The 16,561-nt window shown below is 59.4% G+C and overlaps 1 protein-coding gene across 1 annotated transcript; it reads right to left on the bottom strand.

Annotated features, from left to right (window-relative positions):
- Nucleotides 1-8,564: 8,564 nt before the first annotated feature.
- Nucleotides 8,565-15,682, bottom strand: C1QTNF6 (C1q and TNF related 6). The gene is made up of 3 exons (XM_043562493.1): nt 15,505-15,682; nt 12,569-12,827; nt 8,565-10,278 (listed from the first exon to the last, which is right to left on the bottom strand). The coding sequence occupies exons 2-3, from the start codon at nt 12,819-12,821 to the stop codon at nt 9,731-9,733; spliced, it is 801 nt and encodes a 266-aa protein (XP_043418428.1). The 5' UTR covers nt 12,822-12,827; nt 15,505-15,682; the 3' UTR covers nt 8,565-9,730.
- Between the last annotated feature and the right edge of the window lie 879 nt (nt 15,683-16,561).

Here is a 16,561-nt window from a genome sequence, read left to right on the forward strand (position 1 = left end):
TGGATGGATGGGTGGATGGATGGATGGACAAATGGACAGATGGATGGATGGAAGGATGGATGGAAGGAAGGATGGATGGGAGGATGGATGGATGGATGGATGGAAGGATAGATGGATGGATGGATGGATGGATGGATGGATGGACAGATGGACAGATGGATGGATGGAAGAATGGATGGAAGGAAGGATGGATGGGAGGATGGATGGATGGATGGATGGACGGATGGATAGATGGATGGGTGGATGGATGGGTGGATGGATGGATGGACAAATGGACAGATGGATGGATGGAAGGATGGATGGAAGGAAGGATGGATGGGAGGATGGATGGATGGATGGATGGAAGGATAGATGGATGGATGGATGGATGGATGGATGGATGGATGGACAGATGGACAGATGGATGGATGGAAGAATGGATGGAAGGAAGGATGGATGGGAGGATGGATGGATGGATGGATGGATGGATAGATGGATGGATGGACAGATGGACAGATGGATGGATGGAAGGATGGATGGAAGGAAGGATGGATGGGAGGATGGATGGATGGATGGATGGACGGACAGATGGATGGATGGAAGGGGAGTCTTGGTATCAGATTGAGGAGGTGTCTGTTCATGCTTTCTTTAATTCGACAGGGATTTACGGGGATCCTGTTGACAGCCCCATGCTGGCCACTACAGAGGTTACAAGAACACCTGGCACCTACCATCTGCATAATTCAAGGCACCTTCTCTCTGGATGGGGGCAGGACAATACACAAATAATTGTAACTAAGGGACCGTGTCAGTACAATGACCACTGGCTTGAAATTTCAGGACAATCCCAGTATTGAGTGATAAGAATAAGCTCTTATTTGACTCTAAGCCTTTTAAGGTTTTATCTAAATCAGTTAGCAAGACAGAAAAAAGAACTGTTCAGTCTCTATAGGCAATTGTGCCTTTAAAAAGTGGTCTTGATGGGTGGGAGACACATAGAGTGTGCCCCGTTCTAACAAAACGCAGGCAGAAGACATTGGCTGGGGCAAACAGGGAGAGCTTCCCCACGCCCACCCTTAACCTCGACCAGTTCTAGAACTCCTATTCATCCAGTAAACAAACATTTATCGAGTGCCTGCTACGTGCCAAGCTCTGTGCCACCAGCAGTGAGCGAAACCGAGACCCCTGCTCTTACAGAAGTCACAGTCCAGCAATGGGGGAGGGGGAGACACCAACAATAAATAAAACGACAAAGCAAACGCCATAGGAATTCGAAGACAAACACTATGGGGAAACCAGAAAACAAGACACAGGGTGCAGGGGCACGATTTCAAATCGGGTGGTCAGAGGAGGTGATGTGAAAATCCGAAAGGAAAGGGGATCTGGGAGGAACTGGAGGAGGGATGACAAGCGGGGACTGTCTTCCGAATTTGCGGGACAACTGCCATGCTCCCCGAAATGTGCCCCGGGACCCCCGATCCGTGCCCTCGCCCCATGCCAGCCTGTAGGTCCTACATGGCATGAGGTGGCTTGACTCGCTCTCAAAAAGTATCTATGAGGGGCGCCTGGGTGGCGCAGTCGGTTAAGCGTCCGACTTCAGCCAGGTCACGATCTCGCGGTCCGTGAGTTCGAGCCCCGCGTCGGGCTCTGGGCTGATGGCTCGGAGCCTGGAGCCTGTTTCCGATTCTGTGTCTCCCTCTCTCTCTGCCCCTCGCCCGTTCATGCTCTGTCTCTCTCTGTCCCAAAAATAAATAAAAAACGTTGAAAAAAAAAATTAAAAAAAAAAAGTATCTATGGGATTTGTGGGCTGATTCGTACAGAATGGAATGCTCCCTGCAGCCTCCTTCTTTGCCTTCTTCCACACGAACTCCTACTCATCCTTCAAGACCCAAACACATAAGGATAGAGTTGGTTGCTCTCTCCTTGGAGCTACCCACCCTTATTCATGCAAGCTTTGCACCTTATACAAACTTCTTTCATAGCCCCCGCTGCACTGTATTTCCCTTCTTTTCCTGAAGGTCCTTCCCTGCACTGGGAGCCCTCAAGGGGATCTGACTTCTGGACCCCTGGAGCCTCCTGGAGATGCTTGGTTAATGGTGGCCGAGTTGAAATGGCCTGCTGTCCCTTCAGCGCTCCCTCTCAGAGAAGTGGTTTGCATTTCTGGGGGCCTGGGGTGCCAGAGCTGAGCTCCTTTGGGATGTGAGCAAGATAATTCAACTTTTGCTAGTTTTAAAGTTGAAAAACAAACAACAAAAAAAAGTGATGTTGAAGATGAGGGCTTGAACCCCAACCAAAGCTCAAGGTGGGAAAAACCCAGAGCCCCAGGACCTTGGCACGTACCATGCCTGGGCTCCCTGACTGGAGCCCCGCCTGAATGTGCCCAGCTCCGTCAGCTCTGGCCGGGGCTTTGCTTCCCTCATCCCAGGAGCCGGACTCAGGCTGGCCCTGCTGGGGTGGAGGCCTCCCTTGGAGCCACCAACGACCCTGGCCACCAGCGGGCAGGGTGAAGTAGACAGCCTGGGCCCTGGGTGGGGTGGGGGCTGGTGGGGTGGTGAAGGGTCCCAGATAAAGAGCAGGTCACTGAGCCTGGGACCAAACACCCAGAGAGCCTCCTTCCAGGGGCCCTGCCTCACTCAAGCCTGCCCTACGCTTCCTGTGTGAGAGGCCCGGGACTCTGGCCTTATTTGAAGGGTAGGGGTGTTGGAGGCAAAAGCTCTGGGACACCCTTTCCCTCCCAGGTGGCTGCATTTTTTTTTTTTAAACAAAGGCTTTGTTTTCCCCAACTTACCATCGGAACATTGTGATGTCCCTGAACTCAGAGTTGGGAACAGATTCACACCATTGGCCCTGGCCAGCTGGTGCGAGCCGGCTCCAGCATGCCCCTGGCTGCGGGGGTCCAGGTTCAAGGGCACGAGCTCCCCTGAGACTCCCCGTGAGGAGCCCGGCCGGCCCTAGCTCGAGGAAGTGTTGCCCCGTCCAGACACCCTCTGAAAAATCCTAGCTCGGGTCCTAGATACTCGTCAGCAAGGCCTGGGTTTGACTCCTTCAAGTGCCCACTGGACAGGTTCAAAATCCCAGGACCCGCAAAGCCGGCTCCTTCCCGCCTCCTGGCTTTTTTCAGTTCCCGGGAAGGGCTGAGCAGTTTCCTACCCCCAGGCCCAGGGCCTTTGCTTATAGACTGTCAGCCACACGAGGGCGGGGCCCGTGTGGATTTTGTGTTCACGGCATCGTCCCCCGGGCCTAGCACGGCGCAGAGCCTGGGAAAAGGCAGTGACTCCGTAATTGTCGAATAGATGTGCACGTGGTACCCAAAGGCACTTATCTGGTCTCTTTCTTCCTCTGTAAAAAAGCAGGGGCGCCCTGGTGGCTCAGCCGGTTAAGCCTCTGACTCTTGATCTCAGCTCAGGTCAAGATCTCACCGTTTGGGAGATCGAGCCCCGAGTTGTGCTCTGCACTGACCGGGCGGAGCCTGCTTGGGATTCTCATAGTCTCCCTCTCTCTCTGCCCCTCCCCTGCTCGCGCGTGCTCTCTCTCTCAAAATAAATAAATAAACTTAAAAAAAAAAAACACAGCATAACCCAACGTCCTACCTTACAATAATACTTAGCATCTTGGGGCGCCTGGGTGAACCAGCAACCTCGACTGAGCTCAGAGAAGTGCGACTCTTCTTGGGAGGGTGGGGGCGGGGCTCTAAGACATGGTGACCTTGGTGCCCCGGGGGTTTGAAGGCCAAGGGGCAGGGCTGACAACTGATAAGCGCTGGGGGACGCTCAGGGCCGATGCTGCCCCCCCCGCCCCCAAGTCTGGGAAGGCTCCCTAGAACCAAGATACCTGGCTGAATCAGATGGCCAGCTGTACCTTTGACGCCTCCCCCACAGCCCCTCTTATCCCGCTTGGGGGTTCGGCCCGGACTCTCAGGGCTCAGAGGTAAACCTTGCTTCCCACAGTTCTGTTCTTCCCAGAGGCTGGGCCGGGTGCGGTCATGTGACCGGCTCTGGCCAAGGAGAAGCTGCAGGAGAGGCTGCAGGAGGGAAGCCTGGTCATCTCACCCGCCCTCGTCATGCCCGATGTGACACGCCGGGGACCCGGGACAGCAAAACGTGTGGCCACCAGCTTGTGGCTGCCGTCCTGTGGCCCTGAGGGAAGCTGGCCTGAGCACAAAGCTGTGGCGTTAAGAGCGCCCAGTGGCACCCTGGGACAACCCGTGATCCTTAGCGAAGCTGCGGGGCTGCTGAACGAACCAGCCCTGGGATTTCGGGTTATTTGTCCTTTCTGACGCCTTATGTTCTAGAAGCAGTCTGTGCCCCCCAAAGCATCCTAACAGGCACAGAAGGGACATGCCACGAAAAGCAGAGGGAGGAAAGGATTCTTTTCTAGGTTCTTATGCGTTTTTTTTTTTTAATCTTTATTTATTTTTAAGAGAGAGAGAGAGATACACACAGAGTGTGAGCAGGGAGGGGCAGAGAGAGAGGGAGACACAGAATCCAAAGCAGGCTCCAGGCTCTGAGCTGTCAGCCCAGAGCCCGACCCGGGGCTCAAACCCACGAACTGTGAGATCGTGACCTGAGCCGAAAGTCGGACGCTTAACCGGCTGAGCCACCCAGGCGCCCCTAGGTTATTTAAAACAGGGAGGAAAGAGCCTGTCTGCCCTGCCGAGAGCTTTGGGAGAGGGTGCCCTGAGCAGACACTGAGTAGATCTGAGCTCCCGGCTACCCCTGGGGGGAGGCGGGCAGAGGGGGAGGAAGGAACGTGTCGGTCTTGGGGTTCCTGGCTGAAGGGGACCGTCGCCCCTCCTCCCCAGCTGAGCCTGGATGTGGGGTACAGAGGAGATCCCCAACAGGTGTGGGGCAGCTGAGACTCAGAGGGGCCATGGCGCCCTCCCAGGCCGAACCCTGGGGAGGCGGCTGAGAACCCGGACAAGAAACGGCCACGCGGTGTATTCAGGCACAGGATCCCGGGCTCAGACAGCTCCCGGAGCGATGCAGAACCTGTGAGACAAGCCCCTGTGCAGAGCGCCCCAAGAGGGACGAGAACCCAGGGGGGCTCCGCAGGAGTGAGCGTGCGGCTCAGCGGGTATGTGGGGGGGGGGGGGACCCAGGAGCCCAGAGCGGTGGAAAGCAAGTTCTAGTTCGCGCACCTCTGTGTTTGTGACACCGATGCGTCCCCCGCCCCCAGCGGGGAACAGCAGTTGGCCAGAGGAAGGACAGGGACGGCCGCCCACACTCACACTCTCACTGCGCTGCTGCCTTGCAGTGGGTCCCCTGTTTCCTCCGTGGGCCCGGACCTCGGTTACTAGTTCCTCCCGCCCACACCCTCACCTCCAGGCAGCAACTTCACACCCCAGCCCGACCCTGCACGGCGCCCCACCCCCCCAGCCTCCCTTCCTGCTGGGTGTGCAAGCCAGCTGCTCCCGGCCACGGGGGCTTAGCCTCGCACTCTTGACTCCTGTCCTGGAAATCCCTCCTTCCTTCCTCTCTGGCTCCCGCAGCCTGCCTTCTGGAAGCAGCTCTGCCCTGCCGGGCCCCACCCCGAGTGTTCTTGACATCTGTTTCTGGTCGTGTTGAGTCTCTGCCTATGTTTTCCCTTCCTCCAGATGCACACGTGGCAGCCTGTGGCTACCGGGCCCCGGGCCGCGGAGCTGGCGGGAGGAGGAAGAAACAGTGGAGGGCGCTGCACGGATTCCAACCCCCCCCCCCCCCGCCACCCCCGGGCCAGGACTCCTGGACCTTGCCTCCCGCGGCTCCTTTCCCCTCCTGCTCAGTACACGTCACCCATCCAGCAAAATGGCCTTGGAGCGCGGGCCGGGCGCCAACCCCCGCGAATGCGCGAAACACCATCACGTTCGGTCTTCATTTGAAACAGAACTGAGACTCACGGGGACGAGGTGACAGGCCCGGTTTCGCGGGCACAGGAGAAACAGTGGTGTCGGCCCCGAGCCAGGAGCTGTTCTAAGGGAACAGGGACCCGGGATCAGAACCCCCCCTGGCTGGGCTCCAGAGCCCACATGCTCTGGAATCTGAGCGCTCACCGCTTCCCTGAAATTTCTCAAGCCCCGTCACTTGGCACTTTCTATTTTCTGGGACGATCAGCGCTGGTTTCACGTTCCTTCCCATCGTCAGTCCAGGGGTCCTGTTCTGGAGTTCTGAAAGTCACCCCGTATAGCCTTGGGCACCCGCAAAGGCCTCCGTGGGCCAAGAGAGGAGGGGCTTTGAACCTGACGTGACAGATAAGGACAATGGGGGGACCCACAGAGACTAGATGCGTTACCCAGCACCTTCTAGTCCTCAGCTGACTCAGGGGGCTTCCCCGGGGCAGAGCCGGCACGGGAGCCCAACTACTGGCACCCAGGCCTGCCCTCTTCTCACTGTCATAGAAAAGTCTAGTAGGGGCAACAGAGCCTGGTAGACCCGTTGCCCAAGCTGAACCCGCCCCCCATCTGGCTGCCCTCCGCCCGCCCCCCTCTGCCATTAAATCTCTTGCCTCCCTTGAAGTCCAGTGGGAATACGGCCCTCTCCCGCCGGATGGCGTCCTGGGTCCACACCGTGCCCTTCCCGGGCCCACAGCACCGCTGACCGCCTCTGGTCCCACCCTGTACAATCCACACTCCCCCCGGCCATGAGAGCGGTCTGCCCCGTTAGTTAGCTCTAACCAGTGACCACGCGGCTCAGAACCCTCCAGCAATGCCCCAGCACGTGGGGGGTCAAGTCCAGACGAAGGCAGACATTCGAGACCTTTTATGACTTGGCCCCTCCTCACCTTTCCAGCCTCAAATCTCATCCTGCCCTTGTCTCTTGCATTTTTCCAAACATTTCCATAGCGTGCTGCCCTCTCCAAGTGCCCAGAGCATAGACCGCACTGGCCCACGGCTATCCCTTGCACCCCACTGTCCCTTTTCCCCCAGATCATGGTGTCTTTCAAACTCCTATTCGTCCTCCGAGGCCCGGCTCAAATGCCCCCTCCACTAAGAAGCTTTCCTAGATCACCCTCTCGAGAATTCTCCACACTCTTCCCCATACTCCAGTGCAACAGAGGAAGATCCTTCCTCCTGTGTGACTTCCGGGCACACCCTACCCAAGCCCATGGGATGGATCCAGCCCACCCGTCTGGGTAGCAGGCCCCCAGGGACACAGCTGGGTTCAGCTGCCTGCACCAGCTCTGTTCCTGGTTTCAACTCAGATCCCTGTCCGATCACCATTCTCCCCGCCCCCCACACCACCCGACCAAGCAATGGCCAAGCTGAGGTGAGGTCCCCTGACTCCTCGTCCAGGCTGTTTTCCATTTCATGAGCCTCTTCGCCCCCTGGCCCTCCTCTCTCTTCCCTTCCTGGGTCACTAACTCTTCGGAGGGAAATATTCTTTTCAAAATATGTAACTGAAAGGGATTGCCCCCGGGGTGGGGAGGTAACCACATGGGCTCGCCAGAGTCACCAGGACTAAGCATTGCAGATCTCCGGGGGACACTGCCCCCCCCCACATTCCTGGCAGCAGGTTTGGGGGGCCTCCAGTTTTCCGGGCCCCTCACCCAGCCCCCGCCAAGACGTTGCCTTCCGGGAGAGCCCCCATCACAAAGATCCAGGGGCTCTTACCACCCATTGGAGAGAAGCCACCAAGCCAGGAACTGGGCTCCTGTGGGGACACCTGGCCCAGGCAGGCATCAGAGGCCACTCTGAACCACGGATAGAGGCGGCATCTGCCACAGGTCCGCTGAGACACTGGGGGAGATGCTCTCTGGGAGCCCTGAGCTAACATGGCCCGGAAATGCCTGGGGACCTTTGACCTCAGCTTGCAAAGGACAAGCTTCAATCCTCCTGCGGGTGCTTGGTGAGAAGTTTCCAAAGCTTTGCTGCCAGAAAAAAAAAAAGGAAAAATAAAGTTTTGCTGCCTTATCAATCAGCAAACCGGCTTGTCCTTGTGACGTGACCATGGCAAAAGGCTCCTGGCGTGGTGGGGGGGGGGGGCAACCTTTACCGCCGGGGGTCGGGGGATGCTGAGAGGGAGTGCTGGTGAGGCCAATGGCGCATGAACAGAGCCTGGACGGAAAGCAGGCCCTGGGATCGCCTCCCCCTGAGTAGCCCCTGACCTGTTAGGAGCCCCTCGGGTGAGAGCTGCAGGGAGTTCAGGTCCAGTGGGAAAACTTCTGTGGCCGTATAGGTTCCAAAGACTCGAAGACTTGTGTCTACCCCCTGCCTGGGTGGGCCACCGGGCTGGGCTAGGCTGAGTCCGGGGGGCCGTTCGTCCTGCACAGCTCGTTCTCACACACAGCACCCAGGAAGCCATCTCACACAGCCACAGGGAGGCCCAGGGGTGCAGGATGTCCCGTCGAGTCTGCGAGGGGAGCCTGCGCGGGTTACGTCAACTGTAACTACATTTACGTGAGTGGCCACCACGCGCTAGCTTGGCCGCCCCCGGGCACCCTGGTGGATGAGTGACAGAGGGGGCCGGTGTCTTGGTGGGTGGGAAGCACATGGAGAGGAGCCCTGGGCTGCCTCCGTCTCTCGAGCCTTCCCCGGGGGGCACCGGCAGCACCGGGACGGGCCGCCCTCCCAAGGTGGGCAGAGGAAGCCGAGCGGAAAGAACCAGCCCGCATTGCCAAAGAGACACATGAACTTTAATCACTCTGGACAAGCAGGGCAGGGGCGGAAGTCAGGCTGGGGGGGCGGCTGGGAGAGCGCCAGCCTCGACGGGACCTGCTCAGGTCCCGCTGCCAGCCCCCAGCCATGTAGCCATGGGTCCGTTGGCTATGAGTGAGCACCAGAAACCACCACTGGGGCCACCTCTGCCCCGGGGTCTGTGTAAGCACCAATGGGCGGAGGCCATCTCCCTCTGGAGAGAGGTTCAGGCCACCCGGGATGGGGGGAGGGGAAGGCTGGACGTGGCCATGCCGGCCCACCCTGGGAGGGGGAGAAAGGACAGAAGGCCTGATGTCCCCTTACTTGACCTTGGCCTCTCCCGGTGCCTGTCTTGGCTTCATGGCTCAGAGGAGCCTCCCCCTGATTGACCCGGAATGTTGGCCGCTTCAGTTCCCTAGACCTGCTGAGGGGTCCAAAGCCCGGCCCACTCCCCGGTGGCATTTGTAAAGGCGGCATCGGGCCAGAGGAGGCGCTGCTGGGCAGGAGACGCCCACCAGGGCTTTAGCACCTTAACCAAGCCTGGAAAGCCAGGGACGCTGGGCTGGCGAGAGAGGCCAAGGAGGGTCAGCGAGCACCTGGGAGCCAGGCACCTTCGGGAGGGTGGGCTGGGAGGGGCAAGAGAACAGAGGAGGGGGAGCCCCAGAGGGATGCGAGAATGGGAGGATGTTGGGAAGAGAATGTTCTGGAGGCTTCCAGAATGTTCCGAAAGTAGAAGCGTGTGAAAGTTCTAGAATCTGGTGGCTCAAGCGGGGTCCACAGCCCAGCCCCATCAGCACCACCCAGGAACGTCTTAGAAATGCAGAATCACGGGCCCCCTCCAGAATCCGAATCGGAATCTGCATTTTGGCACAGCCCCCAAAGTCATTCAGATGCACGTTCAAGTCCGGGACGTGCCGGTTTAAAAGGCTGGGAAAATTCTAGAACGTTTAGGTCAGAGGGCTTCTTAAGATAGGTCCAAGAGAGGAGAGAAAGGGGTGACGGAGGGGAGAAAAGAAGAGGAAGACCATCCAGAACGCCAGGTCCCGGGGGCCCACTTTACGGAGGTGCAAACTGAGGCCTCGCAGGGGACGGCCCTGCCCCCAGCCACCCCCCCCCCGGCCGGAGCGGCCCCCGCTGGAGGCGCTAGTCCTCCTCGGGCTTGATGAGGTGGCCGCTGAAGGTGATGTAGGTGTCGACATCGTCGCTGTAGACGGCGTTCTCCCGCTCGCGCTTGAAGAGCCGCACCCAGACGCGGTCCCCGGGCCCCAGGGCCAGCATCACGCTCTGACTCTGCATGATGCTGCGGTCGCTGGGCTGCGCGTACAGGATGACGGCCGCCTCCTGGTTGTGCACGACGTGCACGTATGTCTCCTTGAAGTTCCAGCTGTGCACGTTGAGGCTGAAGAAGTAGAGGCCGCGCAGGGGGGCGACAAAGTGGCCGGCGGCCAGGTCGAAGTGGCCGTCCGGGTTCACGAAGACGGTGTCAAAGAGCAGCGGCTGGAACCCCTCGCTGCTGTGCAGGGCCGTCTTGCGGCCCACGGAAAAGGCGGAGAAGCGCGTCCGGCACGGGCCCCCGGGGCTGCCCGCCTGCCCCTTGGCGCCCTTGGTGCCCTGCGGGCCGCGCTCCCCCCGGGGACCCTCCCTGCCCAGCTTCCCGGGGGTGCCCAGCAGGCCTCGGTCCCCTTTGTCACCTGTGGGGACAAGAAGGGGAAAGTCAGGGCGGGCGCCCAGGCCTGCGCCAAGGGAGTCCCTCCGTGGGTTTGCGGAAGACGCGAGAAGGAGGCCAGAGCGGGAGCCAGCGTTTACAGAGCCCCTTGGTGCATGCCAGCCCTCACCTCCCTGAATGCCCGTCTAAGGAAGATACCATGACCGTCTCCGGTCCCAGGAAGGTTGAGGGAGTCGCCCAGGGTCACACAGCTCAGGGGAAGCAGGTAAGGCAAGACTCAGGAGGGTCTGTCTTCCGCCTGCCTGTTCCCCTCCTCCCTACAGCGAAGGCGTGGTGTGGCCCCTGGGAGGCCAGGCCCAAACCCCCAGCCAGACTGCAGTGGAGACGTGGGCTACGTGCAGGATGCGCTTTGCGTTTCTGACCCAGAGAAGGAACCCAAGGAAAGTACCTCTGCTTCCCTGAAGGGAAAAGCCTGGGTAGGAGCCAGGCGGCCCTGGGTGGGGATTATGTCCCACCGGGGCGTTTCCCGGTCAGGGTCCTTGGTTGCCTTGTCTATATCTTGAGAAGGATCACGTCCACCTCACAGGGGTGCTCCTGGGCCCTCAACAAAATGTCCTAGGGACAGTGCGCCACAGCCCACACTCACGAGGTGGGATGGCCCACCCAGCGAGGCTCGGCCCGTCCCTGCCTGCCCTGGGGTCCGGCAGCGTCTAACCTGGTCCTCAGGCACGCACGCCTCTGCCCAGCCTTTGTTCCAGGCCGACCCTGAACTCAGGAGACGCAGGTGACCGCCTGTGTCTCCAGGTACCTGACCCCACATATTTGATGATCGCACCATCAGCCCCTCCCCTTGGAGAGACCCGCAGGGCCCTGTGGTTTCCCAAGGTCTCCTAGGACCGTGGCCACACCCGTGGGAAGAGAGGAGGAGGGCCCAGCCCCTGGGAGGAGAGGCCTGGAGACAAGCGGGGACAAAGGGGTCCGCAGCGCTCTGGCTCCACGGCCTCCACGGAGAACGGTCTCATCGCGTGCCCAGCACTTTACAGTTTATGGAGCACCTCTTTGCCCCGAGGGAGGAGGGGGTGAAGGGTGGTTTTAGGAGGGGGTCTCCTTCTCCGTTTTACAAGTGAGGCAGCAAGCCAGGGAGGGAGAGCCGAGCCTGACCCACAGGGCAGAGGTGCCCAGCAGCCGGGGCTGGGACCCGGGAGCCTTGACGCCAGCCAGGAGCCTTGCATCGCGGCCAAGGGTCCACCCCCACCCCCCCCCCGCAACTAAGTCTGACCCGGGTGTGTCCTCCTCGACTCAGGGTTTTCGGAGGGCCACATGGAGGAAGGGAGGCGTCCTCACCCGTGAGATCTCAGGGCCGGAGGGTCTCAGAGGCCAGCCGAGTCCTGGCCCTCCGGAGACCTCGGGCCAGACCCTGGCTCTGCTCCTGACAGCTGTGTGCTCCTAGCACAGCTCCTCCCCTCTCGGGGGCTCAGTTTCCCCATCTGCAAAGTGGGGGGGGGGTGAGGAACGACAAAGTTCCGAGCTCTTGGGGTGGTTGTCAGCGCAGGCAGAGGTGACGGGGGTCTAGGGCCTGGCCCCAGCCCAGCTGCCCGCGGCCCCCAGCAGCAGAAGCCTCTTCCTGATTTTAGAGGACAGGGAGCCAGCTCCGACCTGGACAGCCCCAGGGGCTGCCCACGGGTCTCCCTGCTTCCACCCTGGTCCCCATCTCACTCAGAGGGGAAGCCCAAGTCTGATCGGGTCCTTGCTTCGCCTCCAGCTTCAGCTCCTCCTTTTGTCCCCTGCCCCTGAAACACACCAGACCCACTCCTGCCCCAGGGCCTTTGCACCTGCTGTTCACCTTGGCCCACTCTTCCCCGGATATGGCTTCTCCCTCACCTTCTCATTGAAACTATACTGACCACCCCCATTTAATATGCAACCTACCCCCCCCTTTACCTGCACTCCTGATGCCCCTTGCCCTGCTCTGCCACTGCCACTGCCATAGCATTTTTCACCATCCAACGTCTGTCTCCCTAACGCGGTAATATATTTATTGCTCACTGTCTGCCTCCCCGACTAGAGCGGGAGCTCCGTGGCAGTGGGCTTCTCTGTCTGGTTTGTTCACGCTCCGTCCTCAGAATCCAGAACAGTGCTGGCACATAGCAGGTGCTCAATAAACGTGCGAATGAAAGAAAGGGTCTCGGACAGCCTTCCGTCCTGGTGTTTCCTGCTCCCTCCACCTCACTGACCCCAGCCCGGGAAGAGACCCCCCCAGGCCCTCCCCATCCCCAAGCGGACCCGTCTAGCCTGAGCCACGTGTGGGCACTCACCCTTCAGGATGGTGATGTTAATGTAGGGCCTGACCTCAGGCAGCACGTACGGGAGGGCAGATGGAGAGGCTGAGGACACATCTGCTTCGTCGGCGGGGGTCAGGGAGTCCTCAGGGTCACAGCACCGGCGACAGTACCCAGGGGGACCGGAGGCCACAGCTTCCCCAGAGGTGGGCTCCTGGGTGGGGATCCCAAGCACCAAGAGAGGGAACAGAAGCACCGCACAGAGGAGGCCCAGGGCAGCTATCCCCATGGCGACCTGGAGCAAGGAAGGAGGGGCAGGGACTCTATTTAACTTAACATCTACACCGCACCGATGCCCGGCCTGGAGGCTGCCCGCTCAGCGTCCGCCCACCTGACATAACTCGGGGAGGGAGCGATCGTGCCCCCACTTAACGGACGAGAAGACTGAGACCCACACAGAGAAGCAACTTCTCCAAGGTCACGAAGAGACTGGCGGCGATGCACGGCCTGCAGGCCGAGGCCCCAGAAACCCAGGGCCTGGGAGGGAAACCCCTCTAGGGAGCCACAGGCCAGGAACAGACAAGGGTCCCTGGAGGCCTCTGCTGAGGAGGGTGAGGAAGATGTCCCAGCCACCCAAGAGTCATCACCAGTGAAATGCTGTTTCTGCCCCCCCCCCCCCCGCCCCGCCCCGCCTCCCCGGGGCTTGTGTTCTTGTCACCCGCTCCTCCGTGTCCGGCGAGCACATGCCCCCGGCAGCACGAGGAAGGTCGGTGGACCCTTGGGACAAACACAAAAGATTCTGCAGCCTTGTTCTCCGGGAGGGGGACGCGTGGCTGAGCCCACGGTCTGGCACAGGGGCACCGTGGTCCGGCCAAAGGGGCCAGGAAAGTTCATTTACTCTAGCAGCCAGGCAGCGACATCCGTCAGAGAAAATGCACGGGGCTGTGCCCCATGATGCTGCCCTTGTACCTTTGAGATACAATTGCCTGGGTGCCAGGCAAAAGGAGGTGACTCTCTGGCCGGACGCGTTAGAGACAAATACAGAGAAGACGTCATCTTGGGAGGAATGCGGCACTGAGGGCGCGTGGCTTGGCAAGGGCTGGCGTCAGCCCACCTTCCCTCTCAGCACCTTTGCACCGTCGACAACCCGCGCGACCTCACACGGAAGCCCTGCAGGGAGGGCTCCGGAGTCAATTCATTGGACGGCGGTTGCGTCAGTCATCACAGATCTGCCAATCCGCTGCCAAGGGGGTAAATTGGAATTAAGGAGCAGGCTGAGGAGGTCCGGAAAATTCAAAAGGCTCGGAGAAGCCCAAGGGGCTATGCAGACCCGTCTCTGGCCTTGGCCAAGAGCCGATCCAGGGTTCCAGGAGAGGGCAGGAAGTGGCCGGGACAGCAGACACCGGGGACAGGCGGGTGGGCAGGAAGCCAGGCAGAGAGCCTTTGAGGTGATAGCGGTGTTTGGGGGCTGGCACCTTATCGCAGGATCAGAAACTCAGCTCTTGAAACCAGATTGGCTTTGACACTTCTGGCGTTTCTTTGTTTATTTCCTCTTGGTTCTACTTTAACATTTAGTACGATTCAAAAATATTTTTTTGTGTGGTTAATACGTGCAGAGAAGGTAAAATTATTATTATTTTTAAATGCTACTCTGTCTCCACTGAGCACTGAGGTAACAGAGAGGTTTTAAAAGAGCAGCTCTGGGGGCTGGGGGGGGCAGCAGCGAGTGGGGGGGGGCAGGCAGTCCCCGGAGACACCACCCCTCTCCTTAGAGGTGACCATTCCCAAGCTCCACCTGCTCTGGCTTCCTGGTTCTGCTCAATCAGGCAGATCAGTTTCTCAGAGATCAGCCTAATCTCTGTCCAAGATTATCACCCTCATCTTGTATTTGTAAATGTCACATCCCAGTGATTTTTGAGAAGAGCAAAAACCCCCTCTTTTTCCCCCCCACCCCGGTCATAGAGAGAGACGTGACTTTCTGGGGACAGGGGAGGCCTCGGGGTTGGACCTGAGATCCCGGGAGAGTTTACAAGTTGTGTGACCTCCGGGCTAGCGGCTTAACCTCTCTGGGCCTCCCACTCCTTGACACGTAAAAGCAGAAGAAACCACCACCCGCCTCCCAGGTTGTTTGGAAGGATCCAAAGGCAGGGAAAGTGCCTGACTTGTAAAGGACTCTGACAAAAAGAAGGAAAAGAAGACAGCAGAGGGAAGACCGTTAATAACATTGCAATAACACCGAACGGTGACTATGCTAATCGCGGTGAGCACTGAGTAATGTACAGAATTGCCAAATGACTGGGATGTAGTCATCTACGCCTGAAACTGACACTGCATGTCAATTACCCTTCCATAATAAGCAAATAAAATAAAACAACATGTTCCTTCTGCAACCGACAAGACGTCTTCCCAGGGCCTGCACAGGACGGGACGAGCAGAGTCTCTCCCAGAGGACTGGCACGATCGGGGATCTTTCTGTGGGCCCCGGGCCAGCCGGGAGTCAAAAGCTCGGAGACACAGAGAACTGTAACCTGGGAAGCAGGAAGCAGGAAGCAAGGCAGCCTTGAACTAGAGTATTAATAACCATAGCCATGATCATTGACTGGCCCTGGGGGAGGGTGCCTGGCAGGGATCAAGGGTGAGGGACCGTGTTGTGGTTGGGGGGGGGGGGGCGGGGGTGATCAGGGGTCCCTGCTGCCTCCACTCAGGAGCTGGGAGCTCTCTGGAGAAGGAGGGAGCCGGGCCTGCAGAGTTGAGCCGGTGAGTGTCCAGACAGGGGCAGCCCTTCTGGGGTGAGGGGTGCTGAGATCTCAGTCAGCCAGAGAATGAGCGAGAGGGGCTGGCCAGGGTCAGAGGGAGACAGCAGAACCCAAGATGTGCCTAGGAAGACAGGGGGGGGAGGAAGGGAATTCTGGGCTCTGACCCCAGCCCCCTGGGCCCTGCTGGAGGGAGTTACAGGACCTTTCATCACTCACCCTGTGTCCAGCGGCCTCCACAGCGGCTCACAGACCCCCAGCCTCTGGGCAGCCTCTGGCTCCTTGGCCCATGTCTGCCTCTTGCTGGCCCGGACCCCCAGGCCAAGCAAGCAAGCAAGCTGAAGAGGGAGGGATGAAGGGAGGGAGGGAGGCGGAGGGAAGGCGGAGGGAGCGGGCTGAGCTGGCTTCCCACTTCCCCTCCTCCCCGCCTGCTCCTCTCCAGCTTCTGGGATCCGCGTGGAGATAAAGGGAGCCTAGGGAGCTGGGGATTTCCTTCGCTTAACTCTTTGGCGATCCAGTGGGGTCTGGTTTGATTCAGAGGCCCCATAGAGCTGGAGCCGGAAGGGGCCTGAGTGAGGCCCCCTGATGTGCAGGCTGGAAAATCAAGGCCAGGGAAGGGATGGGACAGGAGCCACCCCCCCCCCCAAGTTGCTCAGGAAGGGGGAGGCAGCGCTAGAATCTGGGGTGGGCCTGGGCTTGGTGGGGGAGGGGGGCTGCGGAATATTTGCAAAGGCTGTAGCCTCTGGGGTCAGAGAATCCGCCAAAGGCAGGCTCAGATGTCCCTCACCCTCCAGCACCCTCTGATTCTGCATTTGTTGAGGACTTACTGCCTGGGCTGGACCTCATCTTTGCAAGGTGAACACCTAAAGGTGTTCCCATTTGTTATCTCAACAAACCCCCCCTCCTCCCCCCGCCAGCCTTGGGCTTTCCCAGGGTCACACGGCAAATGAAGAACCAGAACCCCACAGAAAAGAAGGGCTCCCCCACCCCACACCAGAGTCCCGTGAACACGCCTGGGCATCGCTGAGGGGCAAAGGCTGTCGTTCAGGGTCCGTGCCCTGGGAAGACGGGGGTGGTGACATTACTGTCCTCGGGAGGCACAGAAATGTAGAGACCCAAGGGTGATCGGATTTCAGTCTGGGGCTTCGGACCCCAAACCCCAGGCTCCGCTCAGCTGGGCAAGGTTGGAGGAGAGGATAGCCCCGGGGCTGTGTGTCCTTGACCGCCTCTCCTCTCTGGGCCTCCGTTTTTTCTATCAGCTTGGGGGCTAATCAAA

The sequence above is a fragment of the Prionailurus bengalensis genome, chromosome B4 (assembly GCF_016509475.1).
Source record: "Prionailurus bengalensis isolate Pbe53 chromosome B4, Fcat_Pben_1.1_paternal_pri, whole genome shotgun sequence".
Taxonomy (NCBI): domain Eukaryota; kingdom Metazoa; phylum Chordata; class Mammalia; order Carnivora; family Felidae; genus Prionailurus; species Prionailurus bengalensis.